Source organism: Phyllobates terribilis, unplaced genomic scaffold (genome assembly GCF_046119375.1).
Source record: "Phyllobates terribilis strain yellow unplaced genomic scaffold, ASM4611937v1 Scaffold_4__5_contigs__length_816908805, whole genome shotgun sequence".
Taxonomy (NCBI): Eukaryota; Metazoa; Chordata; class Amphibia; order Anura; family Dendrobatidae; genus Phyllobates; species Phyllobates terribilis.
The window spans coordinates 229,928,191-229,952,984 of NW_027362764.1; the positions used below are offsets into that span (position 1 = coordinate 229,928,191).

The following is a 24,794-nucleotide window of genomic DNA, read 5'->3' on the forward strand; positions in this document are numbered from 1 at the left end:
AATTCCACAATAGCTCAGAAACCGGCGGATCGCTCCACACAGAATACTGGTCCCCATATAACGCCCCATACGGAATACTGGCCCCCATATAACGCCCCATACGGAATACTGGCCCCCATATAACCCCCCATACGGAATACTGTCCCCCATATAAGGCCCCATACGGAATACTGGCCCCCATATAAGGCCCCATACGGAATACTGGCCCCCATATAAGGCCCCATACGGAATACTGGCCCCCATATAAGGCCCCATACGGAATACTGGCCCCCATATAAGGCCCCATACGGAATACTGGCCCCCATATAAGGCTCCATACGGAATACTGGCCCCCATATAAGGCTCCATACGGAATACTGGCCCCCATATAAGGCTCCATATGGAATACTGGCCCCCATATAAGGCTCCATACGGAATACTGGCCCCCCTATAACGCTCCATACAGGATACTGGTCCCCTTATAAAGCTCCATACAGGATACTGGCCCCCATATAACGCTCCATACAGGATACTGGTCCCCTTATAACGCTCCATACAGGATACTGGCCCCCACATAATGCTCCATGCAGGCTGTTACCCCCCACATAATGCCCCATACAGGCTCCCCCCCCCCTTATAATGCTCCATGCAGGCTGTTACTCCCCACATAATGCCCCATACTGGCTGCAGGCTGTTGCCCCCCCCCCTTATAATGCTCCATGCAGGCTGTTGCCCCCACATAAAGCACTATGCAGGCTGTCCCCCACCCCCCTTATAATGCCCCATGCAGGCTGTTCCCCCCCTTATAATGCCCCATGCAGGCTTTCACCCCTCCTCTTTTTAATGCCCCATGCAGGATGTACCCCCCTCTTTATAAAGCCCCATGCAGGATGTACCCCCCCCCTCTTTATAATGCCCCATGCAGGATGTCACCCCCTCTCTCTATAATGCCCCATGCAGGCTGTCACCCCCTCTCTCTATAATGCCCCATGCAGGATGTCACCCCCTCTCTCTATAATGCCCCATGCAGGATGTCACCCCCTCTCTCTATAATGCCCCATGCAGGATGTCACCCCCTCTCTCTATAATGCCCCATGCAGGATGTCACCCCCCCTCTCTCTATAATGCCCCATGCAGGATGTCACCCCCCCTCTCTCTATAATGCCCCATGCAGGATGTCACCCCTTCTCTCTATAATGCCCCATGCAGGCTTTCATCCCCTCTCTCTATAATGCCCCATGCAGGATGTTACCCCCTCTCTCTATAATGCCCCATGCAGGATGTCACCCCCCCTCTCTTTATAATGCCCCATGCAGGATGTCACCCCCTCTCTTTATAAGGCCCCATGCAGGATGTCACCCCCCCTTATAATGCCCCATGCAAGATGTCACCCCCCCCATATTATGCCCCATGCCTCCATACATTAAAAAAAAAAATCGAATGCTCACCTCAGTCCTCACCTGCTGCTGCTGCTCAGATCCGGACTCCAGCGTCGCCGGTATCTTCCCGCTCTGCGCTCCCTGTGACGGCTCAGGGGAGCGCGCGGTGGAAAGACGTCACCGCACCCTCTGACCTGAGATGTCACAGGGAGCTCAGAGCAGGAAGACAGCGGATCTGCGGAGGCACGGGGAGAGGTAAGTATCCGGCTGCCGGGGCCCTGAGCAAGCGGGGGAGAAGGGCGGGCGCTGACACCTCTCTCCCCCGCCCATAGCCCGGCGGGGTGCGCGTCCGCCAGTGGGCCCCTCTGCCTGCTCAGGGCCCCGGCACTTGCCCGGGTGCGCCGGGTGCTGACGCCGGCCCTACGGAGAGAAGCATCCAAGTCTTCAAGAACACAGATCTTAGAGTCTGTACTATATCAGAGTATAGATTGTGAGAATACCCACAGCAAACTATGCCGGGATGGGGCAGAGCCATGCATCACACGTAGTGTCAGTATGCATGGCCAAAAATGATTCCCTCAGAGGCTTTATAACAGGGGTAGAGCTGTACAGAAGTAAGAATGTACTGGTACATGAAAACTAGTGGAAGGGGCAGCATCCGAGCCACAAAGACCTCCTAGCCAGCATGTCCACAGGAGAAAAGTCTGAAAATATGAGTAGGTTGCGAAGTGCAAATTAGCGGGTCTTAAATGTATAAAAGAAACTCAGAAGATGTCTGAAAATTGCAGTCTTAAATTTAGTGCAACCTTTTAAACTCAAGTTAACCAGTAACATACTTTTCAATATCAATGTATATTGATTTAAATATTATTTTTAAGCTCATGTAAGGATGTTTTTAAGTGTGGAAGCTAGGTAGCAGTGACTAAAGTCACATCACTTTTAATTGTAATGTAGTGTTGATGTGACAACCTTACAGTAATTTTCATGGGAGGACAGATTGTACTACTGTGTAATCAGCATTACTATTAATTTATGCTCTAGTCAGCAATGAAACGTTTCAGTTCGTTGCTAGATATTACAGACGACTCTCGAAATCTGTTGCTGTTAGGAAAGTATTTTTTTTATGGAACCTGTAAACATTGCTAGGGTAATAATTAGAAGGAAAGTAGAAGAAATCTTTTAAGGAATCCATATTGTCATTATTATTTATCATTCAACCATTATGCTGAACTGTAAAAACACTAGTGATAGAAGGATATGATCCAAAGGACATTTTCCAAGTATAAGTCATGTTTTATTTAAGCAGTAATATGAATATTTATATGCTTAGTGAGTAATTCTGCTGCTCATGTTATGGGCCATTATGATTTGAGCAAGCAGCGGGAAGGCTATGTGATCAGTTTTACTACTACATTGTTTTAATATTCCAACCAATATATCAACAATATATTCACATTTGTTCTGAAAATGTTCATTTGTACATCGGGTAACCCCTAATATAATTAGAAGTATAAATTATATTGCCTTTTATTGAGGGTGTATGTTCTTGTATGCATCTATATTGCTGTTAATGTAACATTTGTAACTTTTGAATGTCTTTTAAAATCTTATTAAATGTAACAGGTAAAATACGGTAAGTATGTTAAAAGGGTTGTCGGTCCAAATCGATAAGTTTTCAGACTTATGATGCGCTGCAGGGATTTGCCGGTTTCTGACCTGGGACTGGAGGATATGTATGAGTTATCCATACTCCCTGCCAGTGGGCGCGGCCTTGCTCCATGCACCGAGTGACTGCAGACTTATTAATTTGAACCGGACAACTCCTTTAAAGAGTCTGGTAGCTGGGGTTTCTCCCACTGCAACCCCATTGTTTACAAGATCTAAACTCTAGGGAGATGCATATCCCTTGGTCTCATGGATTATTAAGGACCACATGCTAAAAAGTATTTAATCTGGAAAAAGCCCTTTAATACATGTCAATGTAGACCAACAGTGCTTGACCTGGTAGTCTGAGGTATGTAGCTTAGTTATCTCATGGCCACAAATATGGTAATTCATAGCACCTAGTGATGAGTGAGCACTAAAATGCTCTGGTACTCGTTGTTCGAGTCGAGCAAATTGGAATGCTCAAGTGCTTGGTCCGAGCAACAAGCCCAATGTAAATCTATGGGAAACGCTAGCATTTCCCCCCACCCCCCGGCGGTCTGTTGAGGGCCTAAAAATTGCCCAAATCGATGGGAACAGTGCTCATATGACATGGGAACAGCATGGGGAAGACCGCTACAAGCTTCTCTGACTCCCAGGTCACTGCTGTCAACAGTGTTGTCAGAGGTATTATGCTACTTTTACGGACTGACAATAAACATACAAAAACTAAACCAAAATGGATTTTCCTGGGAAAAATGTTGAGGAACATCTTTTCCAGGGTAATGACTTGTATCTAAGATAAAATAAATAACCAAAAACAAAAATGCTCCTCCACACCTTGGCCTATGTTCACGCGTAGCGTTTTTGATGCGTTTTTGCACTTTTGCGTTGCTTTCAACGATGAAAAATGCATTCACTGGTAAATGTCATTTTAACATTTTACTACCTTATCTGACCATGTGGTGTGTGAGACATGATCAGACACATCCTGTTTCATTTATGAAGGAGGGACTCTGAAAGTCACAAACACATTTTTTATAGGGCCATCAGGCGGCCCTCATTATTCTTAAAGGGCCAGCAGTCGGCCCTCGCTAATGTTAGAGAGCTATCAGCCTGCTATGCTTTGTTGTTCCCATTATTAACGATTGGGTCTCCTATACTGTTATTGCGTATCCAGTGACTGCAAAGGCTGCCAAAATTTTGGACGCACCCAATACCCCTTTGAAGAGACATAGAGGAGGGTCTCATTAAAAAATATATTCCAATTATAAAAGGAGTGGGTCTCCTATAGTGGTAATGCCCATGCACTGACTGCAAGGGCTGCCAAAATTTGGGATACCAATTTAAAGACACATAGAGGTGGACCTCAGTAACGACATGTACCTATTAGAAAGGAGCGGTTCTGCTATGCAGTTATTGCATATGCAGTTACTGCAATGGCTGCCTAAATTTTCAATACATCACAATACCCCTTTGAAGAGACGTAGAGGGGGGCCACAGTAACGGCATGTTCCCATTAGAAAGGAACGGGCCTCCCATACTGTTCTTGCGTGTGCAGTGACTGCAACGGCTGCCAAAAAATTGGAGGCACTCCAATTCCCCTTGCAAGAGACGTAGTGGAGGGCCTCATGAAAAAAAATGTTCCCATTATTAGGAAGTGGGTCTCCCATACTGTTATTGCCAATGCAATTTGGAGCCACTCCAGTGCCCCTTGCAAAAGACGTAGATATGGTGGTGGAGGATGAGGAGGAGGAGAAGAAGGAGGACAAGAACAAATAGACAAAATCAAGAAGCATATACTCATATCTGGGTGTGAAGACAGAGGTGTATGGGAATAGAGTTAGACCTCTTAAAAAAAAGACACTGTATTTGAGTTTATGCTACGCTGCTATCATTCGGTTGTGTTGAGAAGTCTGGCCAATCCAGCCCTTGTTCATTTTTATAGGAGTCAGACTGTCAGCATTTTCAGTTGACAGGCGGATGCGCCTATCAGTTATAATTCCCCCTGTGGCACTAAAAACCCGGTCTGACAAAACGCTAGTGGCAGGTCAGGCCAGGACCTACAAGGCATAGAGATCCAGTTCATGCCACATGTCCAGCTTGGATACCCAATAATTATAAGGCACAGAGGAATCACGGAGGACATTGGTATGGTTGGAAACGTACTCCTTCAGCATCTTCCCAAACTTTTTCCTCCTTGTGAGACTACCCCGCGCATCAGGGCTTGTGCGATGGTAGGGTCTGAGAAAACTGTCCCAGAACTTTGACAGTGTTCCCCTGCCTCTGCTGGTTTGGATATGTGTCTCTTTCCCCTGTACTCCTTGGTTGTCCAATGAACTATGACCTCTGCCGCCAGCTTTTTTCAGATGGGAATTTTTTTAATAATTCCACAACAAGAGCCTTCTGGTACTGCCCCATTTTAGCAGACCTGTCCGCCGCGGGAAAAATAGATAGAAAGTTCTCCTTGTAGCATGGGTCTAGAAGTGTCGCCAACCATTAATGACTGTCACCCAAAATTTGGACAACACGATGGTCACGGGAAAGGCAGTGTAACAAACTCAGCCATGTGTGCCAGACTGCTAACAGGCAAGACTTCCATGTCCTCAACAAGAGGACGATTGACCCATGCTCTCATCCTCCTGCTCCTCCTCCTCCCTCTCCTCAGGCCATACATGCTGAACAGACGGTATAACAGTACCTTCTATAGCGCAGGAAACTAGCTGCTTTTCTTCCTCCTCCTCTTCCTCATTGTCACCCAATCCACGTTGGGATGAGATGAGGCTGGGCTGTATGGAATCACCCTGTATGGTTCCTTGCTCCATCTCATCATACTCCGCCTGCAGTGCCTCCTCATTAATTGTGAGCAGCGAGCGTTTCAGAAGACTGAGAAGCGGGATGGTGACGCTAATTATGGCGTCATCGCCGCTCATCATCTTGGTGGAGTCCTCAAAGTTTTGGAGGATGGCACATATGTCTGACATCCATGCCCACTCCTGAGGTCTTATGTGTGGAGGCTGACCTGAATACCGATGGCCGTGTTGATGCTGGTAGTCAACAACTACCCTCTTCTGCTCACAAATCCTTCCCAACATCTGCAATGTAGAGTTCCAATGCTTGAGGACATCGCACACTAGTCGGTGAGCTGGAGCTGCAAACGCTGGTGTAGCTGACTTTCTAATATGGGCTCACGGTGTACTTTGACATTTAGATCCGGGTAGTTTTTGAGAAACTGCTGAACCATCAGGTTAAGCACCTGGGGCAGGAATGGTACGTGTGTGAGCTCGCCTCACTTAAGACTCACCACCTCCAGGTTCCGGCCATAGTCACACACGACCATGCCTGTCTGTAGGTTCAGCAGTGTCAGCGACACATCAGCCTGCTCTTTTAGAGCTGTCCACAACTCTTCACCATTGTGCGGTTTGTCACCTAAGCATATTAGCTTCAGCACAGCCTGTTGCCGCTTGGCCGAGGTAGTGCTGCAGTGCTTCCAGCTAGTGACTGATGTAGTCATTTCAGAGATGAAGGCGTAACTAAGTTTCTACCCGATCCGACCAAGGTCGCACGACAGCTAACGACGCCGTGCACCAGGGAGGAACCGAGCAGAGGGACCAGGTGCTACTCCGGGCCAGACCCCGGACACGGCTGTTGACCCACACCGGGGAATACAGGAACAGGCAGGTTAGGCTGGCACACAGACAGGTGGGTATTGGCAGGCACGGCTGGCATTCAGACAGGTGGGCACTGGCAGGCACGGCTGGAGTGCAGACAGGAGGATACTGGCAGGCACGGCTGGTATGCAGACAGGAGGGTACTGACAAGTACGGCTGGCGTGCAGACGGGGAGGTACTAGCAGGTCGGAGCACAGGCTGGATAGGGTCCAGTACAGACTGGGATTCAGGAACAGAACCGCAGATGCGGTAGACAAGCAGAGCAGAAAGGAACCGCTGGAGCGGTGGGCAAGGCGGAGCAGAGAGGTACCACCAGAGCGGTGAGCAAGCAGAGCAGTGAGAAACTGCCGGAGCGGTGAGCAAGGCAGAGCAGGCAGGAACCGCCGGAGCGGTGAGCAAGGCAGAGCAGGCAGGAACCGCCGGAGCGGTGAGCAAGGCAGAGAGGACAGGGCTCTGTTCACACTGAACAGACTGGAAGGGAAAAGCAGAACCAGATACACTCAAGGTACTTGCAATGAAGTAACGAGTGGACTCTAATCTCACAAACGGAAGTACAGCGACAACGAATAGGAGTTAGGTGCAGGTTCAGACTCTGCAGAAAAAGGGAAGCTACGGACATAGAGAAAATCAGGTAACAGGCTAGGAGAGTGTTCAGACAGGAACTGACACTGCAGCGAGATACAGAAGCGAGTCTGGGTATGCGGCCCCCAGAATGGCGGACAAACAGGCTAGAAGACACAGATAACAGGTCTGGGTATGCGGCCCCCAGAAGGCGGGACGAACAGGCTAGGAGCTTGTTCAGACTGGCCTGGGAATACTGCCTCCAGGAAGGCCTACAGGCAGGAAAAACAGAATAGGACCTGGCACGTCAGAGGCAAGAAGCCCTCTGAGGATAAGAGTTGCTCAGGCACCAGCTTCAAGATGGCGCTGGTTTAAATATCCAGTGACAGACAGCAATAGGCTGAGGACGCATTAGGGGTGTGCCCACAGCAGCTACAAGAAACAGGAAGTAACTGGGCCGCCGCTCTAAGCAGTCAGAACAGAGACAAACAGACAGCATGAATGGAAGCCAGGCTAGCAGACTGGACTGAAGATCAAGTTTGCGATCTTGCATAGTGAGAGATGGTGCACCATGCAAGCCCGCCACCAGGTATGTTACATTTTTCATTTTTATTTTATTTTGTCTCTTTCTGTACTAGTTTCCATATATATATATATAATCTTTTTTTTGTATGAATTTTATTACTGATCTTCATTGTAACGGATAAGAGGTGAACTTTGACATGTCACGTGCCCTTTTGGCGCCTATATATTAATTCCAACTCCTGTTAAAGCTGTTTGTTTGTCATTGCATCTTTATTGTGGTTCTATACTGAAGAAGTCTGATGACTTTGAAACGCGTAGATAATAAAACCGCATTACTTCATCCCTCGTGTGTCCTGGATCCTGCCTGTGGACTCTTACCAGCAGCGCAGAGGAACCACTAAACCCTCCATCTCCGCTTACTCTTGGTTTTTCTAACCTGTGGATCTGCAGCAGCTGATCATAATGCTATATATTGTTGTGTACTTCACAACTTTACCAGGTGAGCAATCACTCTTCTCACTATTTTGTTTACTATCAGATAAGACCCTGTTGCGCTATTTTGCTCTCTAGATCCTGGTAAATTCTTATCTAAATCCTCTTATTGAATTTGATGCATTCTACTCCAAAGTGCTGCTACATTGAGACTGATGTGTTTAATGCCCGTGTTAATGAATCGAGCTCAAAATATTTGAAACAAGCACAAGCTGCTCTCATTACAAACAGTATCACACCTGTGCATGTTGTGTGTCTGTTATTGCAACTCACCTCCATTGAATTGAATTGAATGTGATACCATGCTTAACCTGTGGATAAGTGTGGCTCTATTTTTTAAAGAACTCCATTTTACTTCAGCTGTTTAGTGTACCTATTCTATTTTTATCTCCCCATAAAAAAAATTGCTAAACGTTATATATAAATTTGCATCACAAGTCCCTCAAAATGGTGATATTTAAAAAAAAAAAAACAGAAAAACGGCAATAGAAAACAATTAAGGATTTTGGATGCAGTGATGAACAAAATGCTTAATATTTAAGGCCTAAAATTAGGCATATCATTAAACCATCCTAGCTTTATGTCCCGCAGACCAAGATTTGTTATTACAAGCAATCTCTGGCGGCATCTAGCACATGCACCGTGAAATGAGGTGTTCTGGCCTCCAACTATCCATGCATCAGATGCTGCAAGAGCTGGCATGTAATGACATATCCTGGCCTTTGGATGTTAATTCAGCCAGGACTATATGACTCCTCAAGAGCCTTTGGCCGACCCCTTGCCTATTTTTCATTTATTTACATATAGGACATTCTGAATATATAATTCTAAAATGGATATTTCTAACTGAGAGAAGTGTTTCAAGACTTTTCCCCAGCAGTACAATACGGTAGTCTTAATGGGACTGAAAATCAACTGGTTTGGTTTCTGGAGTTAACTATTGAATTGTTCCCAATGAAAACCATAAGCCAGTACCGGGTCCTCTGGAGTAAGTGATACACTTAGGAATAGCTTTTCTTTAATAAGTTTTTAAAAAATATACAGACTGAAGTAAAAGGGGATTAGCGATCACAGTGTAGTAAGAAAAAAGTATAATTATACAGAGCATTTCTTTGCAATAATACTCATAAAGCTATTGGAAATTCTCCACAGCAAAAATAGTAGCTAAAAACAGTACATTAAACTTAAGACCTCATGATTTCGGTGACGATAATGCCTGATAAGCGTGCTATGCCATAAAAATATATTAGATCTAAGGCCTTACATTTAACCTAATAGAATACGTATAAAAGCAACTGAAATATAAAAACATAGAAAGTATGGAAACAGAGAGGAAAAAGAGTATGAGAGTAAAATTCTAATAAGAATGGAGGGGAGGAAGAGTAGAAAAAAAAAAGTTAGAGGATAAGAAAAGGATAGGGTGGGTTAGAAACAGAGGAGCAAGCTCCTGTACAAAGGGAAAGGGGTGGGAAGAATGCCTGGATACAAACTGCATGCGGAAATAAAAGCACTATATAGTGCATATACCTTGAGACGTAGTATGTGTGACAGCAGTCGGTGTGGACCCACTGTGCCACTGGCTGGACTTACCATGGAGGGGTGTAACTAAGTGACTACCTGGTCTTCACTAGAGCCTCTGAAGATGAGGATAGTCTTGGGCCGTTGGGGTAGTCACCAGGTGCTACTCCATGGCAGTCCCTGGACCTGCAGCTGCTAACCTAAGGGTTAGAGGCACAACACGAGGTGCAGAGAGCAAAGACTGAGACTTGGTCAGACAGTCTGGGGTTGGGTCGGGCAGCACAGGATCAAAATACGAAGCCGGGGTCAGGAGTAAAGAAGTCAGACAAAACGAGTAAACAAGCCAGATCGGTAACAAAATAACCAAAGTAAACATACACCTAGAAAAATTACCAGAGTCGGACTGAAACTAGGAACCTAAGTTCAGGAAAAGTGTGGCGGGAGGCGCTGCCTAATATAAAATCTGCTGGCAGGGGATAGGCTAGGGAAGCAAAACTCTGCAGAACACAACTGGTTATATTCCTGCAGAATCTGGCCGTGTCTCCCTATAGCTTGGTGTAGACAGCAGGAGGATGCAGCAGTGCTGCAAGAGGTAGCTCATCAAGACGGCCTTACACAGGGAGGAACCGAGCGGAGAACGCAGTGAGTAGGATGGCGCCCACTAATCGTGCGAGTCATCTGCTTGACAGTATGCCAGTAAAAGACACAAAGGAGCAGGGCTGTGGAGTCGGAATCTATGTCCACTTTGGTGGAGTCGGTATGAAATGGACCGACTCCTAAAATTATATTAGTTGTTATAGTAGTTCAATGCAGTATGTGCTGTAAATTTTTTTATAAGAATTTGGGAAAGTTATGAAATTTCTGTTCTGTTCCTGATCTAAGGATCTAGGCTTTTATTTGAGATGAATCTGTGCTGCACTTTATGTACATGCTCAGTAGTGAGGCTGTACTGTGGAGTCTGAGTCGGAAATCAGGGAAATTGAGGAGTCTGAGGTTTGGCTTACCGACTCCGCAGCCCTGCGAAGGTGAATGAGGGGCATACAGGCACCTCAGACTTTTTTAGGTCTTTTTGCATTTTTCTTGAGTGTATTTTTGGGTATTTAGTCTATATTTTTACGTACATGTTTTCTAATGTTTTTCATACTTGGTTCATTTATGTGTTTCATATTTATTCGACTATTGCGAGGGTTTTTTTTTTGCCTGTTGCATTACTGACCATTACAATCCACACTTTCTGATGTTTGTCTTTCAGTCTAACCTCTCCCTTTTGCTATGTGTATATCTGTACTATATGTACTTCATAACAACAGCTTGAAAAATGTTTTTAAAATCTGAAATGTTGGCCTACTGAAATGTATGTTAAGTAAATGCACTCAATACTTGGTTGAGGCTCCTTGTGCATCAATCATTGCATCAATGTGGTGTGGCGTGGAGGCGATCAGCCTGTGCCACTACTGAGGTGTTATGGAAACCCAGGTTGCTTTGATAGCAGCTTTCAACTCGTCTGCATTGTTGGGTCTGGTGTCTCTCATCTTCCTCTTGACAATACCCCATAGATTCTCTATGGGGTTAAGGTCAGGTGAGTTTGCTGGCCAATCAAGCACAGTGATACTGTTGTTTTTAAACCAGGTATTGGTACTTTTGGCAGTGTGGACAGGTGCCAAGTCCTGCTGGAGAATGAAATTTCCATCTCCAAGAAGTTTGTCGGCAGAGGGAAGCATGAAGTGCTCTAAAATTTCCTGGTAGATGGCTGCGCTGACTTTGGTCTTGATAAAACACAGTGGACCTACACCAGCAGATGACATGGCTCCCCAAACCATCACTGATTGTGGAACCTTCACACTAGACCTCAAGCAGCTTGGATTGTGTGCCTCTCCACTCTTCCTCCAGACTCTGGGACCTTGATTTCCAAATGAAATGCAAAATTTACTTTCATCTGAAAACAACACCTTGGACCACTGTCCTGGTCTTTTTCTCCTTGGCCCATGTAAGACGCTTCTGGCGTTGTCTATTGGTCATGAGTGGCTTGACACAAGGAGTGCGACACTTGTAGCCCATGTCCTGGATACGTCTGTGTGTGGTGGCTCTTGAAGCAATGACTCCAGCAGCAGTTCATTCCTTGTGAATCTTCCCCAAATTTTTGAATGGCCTTCAAAAATGGCCTCTGTGAACAGCCAGCTTCTTTAACAATGACATTTTGTGGCTTACCCTCCTTGTGGAGTGCGTCACTGACTGCCTTCTGGACATCTGTCAAGTCAGCAGTCTTCCCTATGATTGTGGAGCCTACTGAAACAGACTAAGGGACCTTTTTAAAAGCATCGGAAGCCTTTGCAGGTGTTTTTTGTTAATTATTCTAATTTACTGAGCTAATGACTTTTGTGTTTTCATTGGCTGTAAGCCATAATTATCAACATTAACAGAAATAAACACTTGAAATAGATCACTCTTTTTGTAATGACTCTATATAATATGAGTTTCACTTTTTGTATTGAAGAACTGAAATTAACTTTTTGATGTTATTCAAATTTAGTGAGAAGCATGTGTATATTTATTAATAATCTTTTCAATTGCTTTATTTTCCCCTATTTTTCCTTTATTGGGTACATTACTTGTATTATTGTCATTGTCCCAGTTGGAAAATTCTTTTGATGTTAAAACGTTTTGGAACTTGTTCAGTAAAGAAAATGGATCACAGTGTAAAACATAATTGTATTACTGAAACCATGCCATACACATGGGTAGACAAAGAACACCAAACGACACACATAATTGTCTGATTCAAGATTTTTACTCAATATATGCTTTGCTATGTGCTACCTTTATATAGCTGTCAGTTTGTTTGGCAGATAGCTAGTGCATTTGACCCTTCCCTGCATACTACGTTGGGTTATTCTAGAATATATAAGTTTAATAAATAAATTAATAAACATTTATCAAACCACTATAGATTTTCAATAAATTATATTAGTCTTAACTTGTGATACTTTGTTCTAGTTCTAATTATGAATCTAATACACTTTAATGTTTTACTTAAGTGGCTAACCTTTAATTGAACTTAGTAATAAATGTGGCTTTAATAGCAATAAGATTGATAGTGAGAACATTTCCAAGTTCTTAGTTGGCACCTGAAAAGTCTTTGGCTGCCCTTTTAAGTGACTTTTGTTTTCACTGTCAAGCATTGCCATTTGATGTATGTTACTTTCAGTGCTGTCTAGAGTGTTTAATTAAAACTTAGGTTAACATTTTATTCTTATTTACCGTTAGTTTATATATGAACTCCTTGCACATGCATAGCCATGTTTTCTGCAGTTGCATATAGAATAGGTTCTCTTATATTAAATTTTTTGATTTCTAATGTTTGGCGGGTTGTACCCCCTGGAAACTTTTGTATGGTTAAGTGGATGGGGCTAAACTTTATCATTTCATCCTGCAGATCGGCTGAGGTCTGGGTAGTCAGACTCCCAATAATCAAGCATTTATGGCCATTACAGGCCATAAAAAACCTGAAAACCTGTTTAGTCTATATCCAAGCCATGATCACATGCAGGGCTGGCTCCAGCTTTTTCTGGGCCCCGGGCGAAAGAGTCTCAGTGGGCCCCTTTAACACATACCACGATTCATGATGCACAGATACTACAGAGAAATATAGGAATAGTACAATGTCAAAGATTTCACTTCTTACATTATTACATGAGTGATATCTATTGTGAATTCCACAATAGCTCATAAACCGGCGAATCGCTCCACACAGTATACTGGCCCCCATAAAATGCTCCATACAGAATACTGGCCCCCATATAACGCTCCATACGGAATACTGGCCCCCATATAACGCTCCATGCAGAATACTGGCCCCCATAAAACGCTCCGTACAGGATACTGGCCCCCATATAACGCTCCATACAGGATACTGGTCCCCTTATAATGCTCCATGCAGGCTGTTCCCCCCACATAATGCCCTATGCCGGCTGTTCCCCCCTTATAATGCCCGATGCAGGATGTCACCCCTCATATAATGCCCCATGCAGGATGTCACCCCCCATATAATGCCCCATGCAGGATGTCACCCCTCATATAATCCCCATGCAGGATGTCACTTCTCCCCCCATATAATGCCCTATGCAGGGTGTCCCCCCCCCCATATAATGCCCCATGCAGGATGTCCCTCCCACCCATATAATGCCCCATGCTGGATATCACCCCTCATATAATGCCCCATGCAGGATGTCCCGTCCCCCCCATATAATTCCCCATGCAGGATGTCACTTCTCCCCCCCATATAATGCCCCATGCAGGATGTCACCCGTCATATAATGCCCCATGCAGGATGTCACCTCCCCCCCCATATAATGCCCCATGCAGGATGTCACCCCCCATATAATGCCCCATGCAGGATGTCACCCCTCATATAATCCCCATGCAGGATGACACTTCTCCCCCCATATAATGCCCTATGCAGGGTGTTCCTTTCCCCCCCATATAATGCCCCATGCAGGATGTCCCCCCCCCATATAATGCCCCATGCAGGATGTCCCTTCCCCCCCATATAATGCCCCATGCTGAATATCACCCCTCATATAATGCCCCATGCAGGATGTCCCCCCACATATAATGCCCCATGCAGGATGTCCCCCCCCATATAATGCCACATGCTGGATGTCCCTTTCCCCCCATATAATGCCCCATGCAGGATGTTCCTTTCCCCCCCCATATAATGCCCCATGCAGGATGTCCCTTTCCCCCACCATATAATGCCCCATTCAGGATATCACCCCCATCTCTTTAAAATGCCCCATGCCATATGTCACCCCCCCATATAATGCTCCATGCAGGATGCCACCCCCCCATATAATGCCCCATGCCTCCATACATTAAAATAAACAAATCAAATACTCACCTCACTTCTCCTCACCTGCTGCCGCTGCTCAGGTCCGGATTCCAGCGTTGCCAGCGTCTTCCCGCTGTTATGGCTCAGGGGAGGGCGCGGTGGAAAGACGTCACCGCTCCCTCTGACCTGAGACGTCACAGTGAGCGCACAGCAGGAACACAGCGGATCTGCAGAGGCACGGGGAGAGGTAAGTATCCAGCTGCCGGGGCCCTGAGCAAGCGGGGGAGAAGGGCGGGCGCTGCCACTGCTCTCTTCCACCCATAGCCCGGCGGGGTGCCGGACCGCGAGTGGGCCCCCCCGCCTGCTCAGGGCCCCGGCACTTGCCCGGGTGCTGACGCCGGCCCTGATCACATGGTATCTGTAGTACTACTGTCCTCAGTGGCAGATGGCTCTATGGGTCTCCTCAGGGTCCCATCAATGGGTGTGATGCAAACCTTTGCAACCCTTATAGCAAAGCCACCGCCATTGTGTTTTTGTTCTACCAAGTTGCACAATCTTGTGTAATCTTGAGCCATCTGTTTTATTACCATCTACCATTGTAGTATAGGGTGTCTATGATGATGCAGGAATGGTAGATGCTCTTAATTTCATGATTTAGCTTTTTTTCCTTACAGGAACAGTTCTAAAAAATGCTTCCATATTTGTTTATGCACATCAGGTTATGTGCTATGTTTCCTTATTAAAGAGAACCTGTCAGCAGGATTTTGCTAGGTAAACTACAGGAATTGTCATGTTGGCGCTGTTACACTGATTAAAATATATGCGATGAAGAAATCCATTTTGTGGTTCTTGTGTAATCTGTGTTTAAAATTTTCATTTAACGATATGCTCGTGCTTTGGGGCGGTCCAGTGGGCAGGTGTTTTCTTGGTGCTCTGGCCTAGAGCACCAATTAAAAGCCCTGCTCACAGGTCTGCCCCGAAGCACGAGTGTATCATTAAATGAAAACTGCAAGCACAGATTACAAAAGAACCACAAAATTGATTTCTTCACCGCAGGTATTATTTTAATCAGTGTAACAGCGCCAACATGACAATTCCTGTAATTTACCTAGCAAAATCCTGCTGACAGGTTCTTTTTAAATGCAATAAAGAAAATTACAAACAACTATCATGGGGGAAGGGACTATAGGCCATTTTTAGGCTGCATTCACAGGCTCGTTTTTGGTAGGACTGTCCAAAATTGGTGCAAAACTGTTAAAATTCAATTACAGTTGTGGCAAAGAAAGAAAATGCTTTGCATCCTCAACGTGTGAATGCAGCCTTATAGAGTAAAAAAAAAAGTTGTAAAAAAATGTTTGTAGCTTTGCACTTCTTCCATCAATTTTTAAAAATGACTAGAGAAGTGGGTAGGGTTTCATAAGAGGAACTCAAGTATATACAGTACAGACCAAAAGTTTTGACACACCTTCTCATTTAAAGATTTTTCTGTATTTTCTTGACTATGAAAATTGTACATTCACACTGAAGGCATCAAAACTATGAATTAAAACATGTGGAATTATATACTTAACAAAAAAGGGTGAAACAACTGAAAATATGTCTTATATTCTAGGTTCTTCAAAGTAGCCACCTTTTGCTTTGATGACTGCTTTGCACACTCTTGGCATTCTCTTGATGAGCTTCAAGAGGTAGTCATCGGAAATGGACTTCCAACAATCTTGAAGGAGTTCCCAGAGATGCTTAGCACTTGTTGGCCCTTTTGCCTTCACTCTGCGATCCAGCTCACCCCAACCCATCTCGATTGGGTTCAGGTCTGGTGACTGTGGAGGCCAGGTCATCTGGCGTAGAACCCCATCACTCTCCTTCTTGGTCAAATAGCCCTTACACAGCCTGGAGGTGTGTTTGGGGTCATTGTCCTGTTGAAAAATAAATGATGGTCCAACTAAACGCAAACCGGATGGAATAGCATGCCGCTGCAAGATGCTGTGGCAGCCATGCTGGTTCAGTATGCCTTCAATTTTGAATAAATCCCCAACAGTGTCACCAGCAAAGCACCCCCACACCATAACACCTCCTCCTCCATGCTTCACGGTGGGAACCAGGCATGTAGAGTCCATCCGTTCACCTTTTCTGCGTCGCACAAAGACACGGTGGTTGGAACCAAAGATCTCAAATTTGGACTCATCAGACCAAAGCACAGATTTCCACTGTCCATTCCTTGTATTCTTTAGCCCAAACAAGTCTCTTCTGCTTGTTGCCTGTCCTTAGCAGTGGTTTCCTAGCAGCTATTTTACCATGAAGGCCTGCTGCACAAAGTCTCCTCTTAACAGTTGTTGTAGAGATGTGTCTGCTGCTAGAACTCGGTGTGGCATTGACAGGGTCTCTAATCTGAGCTGCTGTTAACCTGCGATTTCTGAGGCTGGTGGCTCGGATAAACTTATCCTCAGAAGCAGAGGTGACTCTTATCTTCCTTTCCTGGGGCGGTCCTCATGTGAGCCAGTTTCTTTGTAGCGCTTGATGGTTTTTGCAACTGCACTTGGGGACACTTTCAAAGTTTGCCCAATTTTTCAGAATGACTGACCTTCATTTCTTAAAGTAATGATGGCCACTCATTTTTCTTTACTTAGCTGCTTTTTTCTTGCCATAATACAAATTCTAACAGTCTATTCAGTAGGACTATCAGCTGTGTATCCACCAGACTTCTGCACAACACAACTGATGGTCCCAACCCCATTTATAAGGCAAGAAATCCCACTTATTAAACCTGACAGGTCACACCTGTGAAGTGAAAACCATTTCCGGTGACTACCTCTTGAAGCTCATCAAGAGAATGCCAAGAGTGTGCAAAGCAGTCATCAAAGCAAAAGCTGGCTACTTTGAAGAACTTAGAATATAAGACATATTTTCAGTTGTTTCACACTTTTTTGTTAAGTATATAATTCCACATGTGTTATTTCATAGTTTTGATGCCTTCAGTGTGAATGTACAATTTTCAAAGTCATGAAAATACAGAAAAATCTTTAAATGAGAAGGTGTGTCCAAACTTTTGGTCTGTACTGTTTTTTTTTTTTTTTCTGCTGCATGGATGTGTGTCACGCTTGGACACGACTATGTCCGACGGACAGCACAACATGAAATACAGCGGGACTGAAAAGGGGGAGGAAGGCCCTCACAGTAGGGAGCGAGGGATGGGACACCTTTTATCACCAACCTGTATCTGTTTCTAAGCTCCCCTAACGCCCTATGCGGATCCTTCCCCCTGCCACCATCATGTGCCTGGTCCGTTACTGTCACCTCAACTAGCCCTGGCTAGTGCTCTGACCGACAAGGACCCTAGACTTGTCACTACAGGTAATGAACATGGTAAGTTGACGAACAATGGACTGGCAGTAAGAAAAGCAACTTAATTTAGAATCTGCAGCAAGGCTCCAACAACTGCACCAGGGTACAGATCTCCTACAGCTGCTCCACCACAGTCACAGTAGAACTCCACACCTAGCTGGTCTGCATATAAGTAACTCTATAACAGACGATCAGCTGGCTGGTCATGTGACTAAAGAGAGGTGGGAGTGGTTACAAACCAACATCAGCTGATCAGACAAACAGAACTTGCCAGCAAGAAACTGAAATTAGCTCTTGCTGGACCAAAGGGAAAAACAACATTTAAATTCCAGCAAACCAGAGCTGCCGTGAATCCATTAATGATTCATGACAATCTGTGTCAAAATGCAAGTGAATATAAGAATGATATGTCCTAAGAACAGCACTGTTATAACTATGTTCCCATAATGTCGGTGTATAGATTGTGCCATTATAATCTGGGAAGAAAATCTACTATTCTACCATAATCACTTCTAAAATCTAAAAACTACTCAAGTTGCTAAAATTCAAATGTGTTTTATAAAGTTGGTGAAATAACTTAAAGGGGTTGTCCCACCAACAAACTTCATTTCAATAGGTTTTGTAATAATAATAAGTTCCACAATTGGATGTGTTTAAAAAAAAATGTTCCTGTGCTGAGATAATCTTATAAATATGCCCCTGCTGTGTACTGTGTAATGGCTGTGTCTGACCGTGCAGGAATATGGTCTGATCATACCACAGCTCCTGGGCAGGGGGGGGGGGGGTTAAAGAAAGTATACATACATTACAGCACAGGATCGCAATTAATTTTTTTCTTTGAGGTAAAGCATTTTTTAAAAACAAGTAGGGAAATGTTTTAGCTCACAAAAATAATCAGCAGCGATCCCATACTGTAATATCAGTATGCTCTCTTTTGCTTCCTCCCCTGCCCAGGAGATGTGGTATGATCAGACAATGTCCCTGTAGGGTCAGACACAGCCATTACACAGTACACAGCAGGGGCACATTTATAACATGTTACTATTCCAAGATCTTTTGATTAAAATCAACTTTAAAATAACTTTGTTCATGGGAAAACCTCTTTAAGGCTAAATCCTAACTCCTTTTACAGCCATATGTCATTTTTTGTTATCATCACTTTTCACAAGGCAAAACCTTATTGCTACGAAACAGTGGGTTTGAAAACGGAGGTTATAGAAGGACTTCAGTCTTGTGTAGTAAATCTCTGCATCTCCACAAATCCAGATGATCATTTTAATTACAGGCTTTGAATGCAAAACCCCTTAGTTTGTGGAGAAACTGATTTCTATTTTTGCTGTGACAGTAATTCAGTCCAGGCCTTTTCTTACTGTTTTAGGTTGTGGACGCTATCCTCCCACCTTTAGTCTCCCTGGTGTGCAGCCAGAATGGTAAGTTAGGCCACATCAAGTAAGCCCCAGTGCAAATTCAACATTTTGTTTCAATTACACTGCTACATGGTAACATTCTTGGCACTTTTGTGTTTTCTAGTGGAGTGGAGGCTGTTCAGCTTGCGGCTACTTGCAGAAACCACATCACTGCTTGTAAGCCATGAGGCCGTAGCTGAAGAGAGGAACGAGAGCCTTCAATCCAACGTGACATTTCTGTCTTTGGTCAGAAAGGCTTTACTTCCACAGTAAGTCCTCTGGCTGTGCTTATGGGGTTAATGTGATTCTTTATCTGGTATATAATTTCTATTCCTCATGGGCTGAGTAAATGTATATCATTTGTATGAAATACATTTCATTGTGGTTAGTACTGCACACCCACCTGACCCAACAATTGGGCACAAAAGAAAATTATTGGCATCCAATATGCTACCAACCTTAAGGAGTGATTTCATGTTTTGCCCCCAGCTAGTCTATTTATAACAATCTTCTACTTAGTAATAGCAGACTATTTGCTAAAACCATGTTTTTCAAATCCATAAGTAAAAAAAGTTATCAGCACAAATTCCAGAACGTTGAACTTTCCTCGATTAAAATCACTGTGACGCTGCAAAACTGCACAACTAGTTAATTGGTAGGCTATGTTCACACGTTGTGTTTTTGCAGCAGTTGTTTTTCTACAGGCAAAACCTGCTCTCTTAGGGTATGTGGCCACGATGCAGAATTGAAGTAGAAAATTTCCGCAGCTTTTCTGTATGTCCTTGCCAGTAAAAACGCTTTTTTACTTTACACGCGTTTTTGCAGCGTTTTTACATGCGGATTTGACTTGCTTTTTTCAAATGCATTGTGACCTCCAATCCACATGCGGAAACGCACAAACGGACATCCTGCGGATTTTTCCGCAAGGAAAATCCACTGCGGAAAATTCCACAGCATGTGCACAGAACATGCGGATTTTCATTGGGGACCATGGGGCACATATTACCAAGAGTTTTTAAAGCGTTTCCTCTGCGGAAACTCCACATCAAAAACGCTTGAAAAAACGCATAGTGGGCACACAGCCTTTGGCTGCGTTCCCACAATGAGCTGTTGGTGCGTTTTTGATGTTGCAGAATTTCTGCACCTATTATTTAAATTAGGTAATTAGCATTTTTAATTGCGTTTTTGTGTGCATTTGCTTTTTTTACCTGTGGACTTCTCACATCTAATCAATTTGGCATGTTGTGGAATTAAAAAACGCACCGCAGGTCAGTTTACGCAGGCTTAATAAGAAGCACAGTGGCCATGAGATTTCTATAAATCCCATCCACTTTGTTGGAACTATAAGACACTGCATTTTTGACGCAGCGAAAACACGCAGCTTCAAAAGGGCGAAAAAATCTGGGAACATAGCCTAAGCAGTAAAGAAGCTGCTTACAAAAAGCCAGTTTTGTTGCATTTTTGCTGCTTTATTTTGTGCAGAATATGTGCCATTTGTCTACAATAGATGCTTAATAAAGTTCATTTTATTCACCAAAAACACAGCAAAACCTCATGTTTTTTTCTTTGCAGCTTTGTTGCACTTTCTCATTGTTTTCTATTGGTGAAAAGTGTAAAAATTGACATGCAGCAGATTTAAAAAACGCTGTTGTTTTCCAATTCAGTCAGGAATTTCTGAAATTTCATAGCTTTTTCTGGTTCTGTAAAAAGCAGCTTTTGAACTGCATAAGAAAACGCTGCTAAAATGGAACGTGTGCGCATAGCCTTACTTGTTTTAACATTTCCAGGAAACTGTTACTGGGCAAAAGAAAATCCTTCTTATATTCTAAGCCTGCTTGTGTTTCTCCCAAATGTGATGTACCAAAAGTACAGCATGCGTCTACCAGAATCAACTCAAGTCTGCCTTGCATTTGATGTACGGGACTCAATTATGCTTGATCATACCCACAAAAAAGCACACTATAATACCAAAATATTAAAATTTGAGAGTCTTCAGTGGTTGATACCTTTTAATGGCTAACTGAAAAGATGGTAACAAATAGCATCTTTCGAGACTACTCAAGCCTCTTCATCAGGCATGGTATATAACAAAAAAGAAATGTAAAAAATTGTAGTATGTAAGTATACGCACATCCCATTTTTTATCAATCCTCAGCCCATGCCCCTCAATGGGAACAAAAAAAATTGAGGGAAATTTGTAAATTCTTGTACAGATAGCTTTATTAAGATGCACTAAATTTCAAACATTTTTCAATAAGCCTTTGGTGGTGTTTTTCATTATGTTTTCATTTGTTACAGAGAAATATGGGGAAAAATACACCTTACAATACTTTTTCTTGAAGAAGAAAAAACCATTAAAACACCACAATAAATACTACATATTTAGATCTTTCAAAATATTCCTAATAACTTTAAAGTAACATCTGGCCAGTGGCTTTTGTGCTAAAAAAGAACACCATTAAAAGAATGTAAACGGAACATAGACTTGAAGGGGTTGTCTGCTTTCAGAAAACTTTCTACTATAAGCTAAAGTAATTATAAAACAGAGTAGTACTTATCCTGCCCAGGTACAGTACCAACTCTAAACAGTGCTGAGGCCAAACTGAGCTCAGAAGCTTGTATCTAGATTAGCAGAGCCGGTGAGCTCAGTGATTAGCTGCTGTGCTGTCGACATGACGTCACCACTGCAGACAAACAGCAGAGACAGGGGCAGTGGTGGAGAGCCATAGCTGGGATCACAAAGGGTAAATAACACTGTTTGTTTTTTGTAACTAATGTAGCTTATTGCTTGAAGTTTTATGAAAATGTACAACCCCTGTCATCTATAGAAAGAGAGGAGACAGCTGATGCCAGACGGCTCTGGGGAACAAATTTTTTTGTTTGAATTTGAACTGCCTGCCCCTCACCTCCCCTGACATACACATTAGACGGTCAGCTGATTCTGCCAATATCATAAAACATTGCAGAATTTAATTTAATGTGTATGTGTGTCTTAATGGATTATTTCCACATTGGCAATATTTTTTTTTACTTTGTGAAGTATCTGCATCACTATAGTTAATGTGAAATACAGGCCCAACTTGAAGTTTTTCTTTTGCATCTTTGTATTTATTTTTCATCTCCTTCTGCTCCTCTGTACATCCAACTTCACAGAGCTGAATGGGTGGTCCTATTCTTAACTGCTAAAACTACATTTCCCAGCAGCACACTGCTTCTTCTCAGTGCTGCAGACCTCCCTCTCCTTTCCTGTGTGCTTCCTGATAGAGATCTATAGATCTCACCATGAGCCAATTTTATTGATATAGATTAGAAGACCATAGATGTGATTTGAATGTAGTGACTGTGACCCACTATTTGACCCACCAAAGTTGATTGCTATTGTTATGGAGACCCTCTTTCTTTAAGGAGAACTTTGGAATAGACAGCGAAAGGGTCTTCACATTGCCAGTGAGATTCAAATTAAGGTACTTCATCGATGAAGGGAGAGAGACAGAATACATGTGACATGCATTGTCAGCAGGTAGAGTCTTCTGGTGTGGCAACATAGACTCACCATATTTATTAGCTAGACAAAAAGCGGAACTTCATTGTTACGTACAGCTGAACAGGAAACCAAAATAGACTTATCAGTAGTAAACACATTTCCCTTGTCCCAATGTAAAAACTTTCTCAGGGACTTCACAGGAAACCAGTATCTTAGTCAGACATTTCCCAATGTATGTCTTAAAGCACTCAAGCAAAGGCCTCATGGAATAGATTGTTTTTTCTAAATTAATAATGATATCTAGGTATTAAAAATTAACCATAACAATTCCTCCCTTTTTATTATTTTACAAAACAATTTATTCATCAGCTACTTCCCCATGCTATGGAAGCCTGGAGGGGACGAACCCTGTTCACCGACAAATATCTTGCTTGTAAATCTCATCATATATGTTTATAGGAGAAGTGTCATTATATTTTGCAGGCCTGTGATGCTTAATCTTGTGTGTTTTCTTGGATAGTCTCTTAATAGCAAATATACTAATCCTGGCAACTATATACACTAGTAATATCAAAATTCCTATTTGTAGAATACCTTGTAGGATACCCATTAGCCATCCACCTATACCCTTGAAGCAATTGACAGGATTAAGAAATGAGAAAGTGTCGCTCCACCAGGAATCTTTGTTGACATGATGTTCTTGGAGCCACGCATCCCTCAGTTCTCTAACTATCTCTATCTTAGTCTTTACCTGGAAATTTCCTGCAGGGTCTATGTAGTGGCTACAGGTAGGGTCTATTATCTGACACATCCCGCCCTCTCTAGCAGTGAAGTAATCTAGCACTATGGTGTGTTGGTTAGTAACTGCAATTAGTTGTTTCTGTACAATATTAGATGTATTGAGAATGTCAAGAATCTGGAAGATCTGGTCATCTAGATAATCAGTCGCCTCTACCAACTTATCCCACATTTGCATTATGAATGGGTAAATGAATAAAACACTAAAAAATTTGTTAGCCACCCCTATTTCTACAAGATGTGGTTTACCATTTGGTCTGGGCTTGTGGTCTGCAGCTCGTCTGTACAGTGTGTAGCGGGATTGCTTTAATATGTACTCTTGTGTGTGGTACTATAAAAGTAGAAGGTGTCAGAAAGGCCAGTGTGCAAACTCCTGTGAAATTATTGGGTAACCACTTGTCAGCCTGATGTCTACATACAATATATAAACTCTCTGGTGCTCCAGCAACAGTGTTGTTGAACAGACTAGCAATCCATTTAGGTAACAAGGTGGTGCTTAATTTTTCCATAATTCTTTCCTGATACTGAGTGTCATTTGAGGTAAAACCTGATATTAGATTTTGCAAGGTGACATTTACACAATGAAGCTTAGGATTGAGAGTGGCATCAACCGCTATACACTGCGTAGAAGTGGTAGCAGATCCATTACACTCTGAATAGTCAGCTGTAGAGAAAGGAAACCCTCTGGATTTTATCTGAATACAGCTGCAAGAGGTAAAGTTCGGATAACAGGAGAGGTCGACACGACTGGTCGCCCAAGGCATTTCAGTCTGACTTAGAGGTGGACCACTCCTGTTAAACAACAACCATGGCTCAGTCACCCAAGCAGCTACAGTTAGACCTACAGCCTTCTTTTTCTTTGTTGTTCTTAATCTAATGGGAAAAGTGTGGTTACTTAAGTAAAACATTTCATTCAAAGTCACTGGAATAGCTAAATAAGGCATAGTATTGGAGGATGTTAGACTATGGGTGCATATCCAACAGTACTTAGGATGGTCATTAGAGTTCATGTCTTGGAGTAAGACTTGGTGATGCTTTATCAGTTTGTTATCCCAGTTCTCTTTAAGTACTTCATGGAGAGTTAGGGCAAAGGGTACGGTTGCTATCGCCATAGTCCAAACAAACAGGGTCATCATCTTTGCTGCTGCTGGGGTTCAAACTCTTTTT

General features: G+C 43.4%; 1 protein-coding gene across 7 annotated transcripts in view; it reads left to right on the forward strand.

Moving 5' to 3' along the window:
• The window catches only part of ULK4 (unc-51 like kinase 4), a 988,030-nt gene that overhangs the window by 549,070 nt on the left and 414,166 nt on the right, over positions 1-24,794 (forward strand). For all 7 annotated transcript variants that reach the window (XM_073678125.1, XM_073678126.1, XM_073678132.1 and 4 more), the window contains 2 exons: positions 19,318-19,369; positions 19,470-19,614. In XM_073678125.1, the coding sequence (XP_073534226.1) occupies positions 19,318-19,369; positions 19,470-19,614 (197 nt within the window). The remainder of the gene's footprint in view (positions 1-19,317; positions 19,370-19,469; positions 19,615-24,794) is intronic.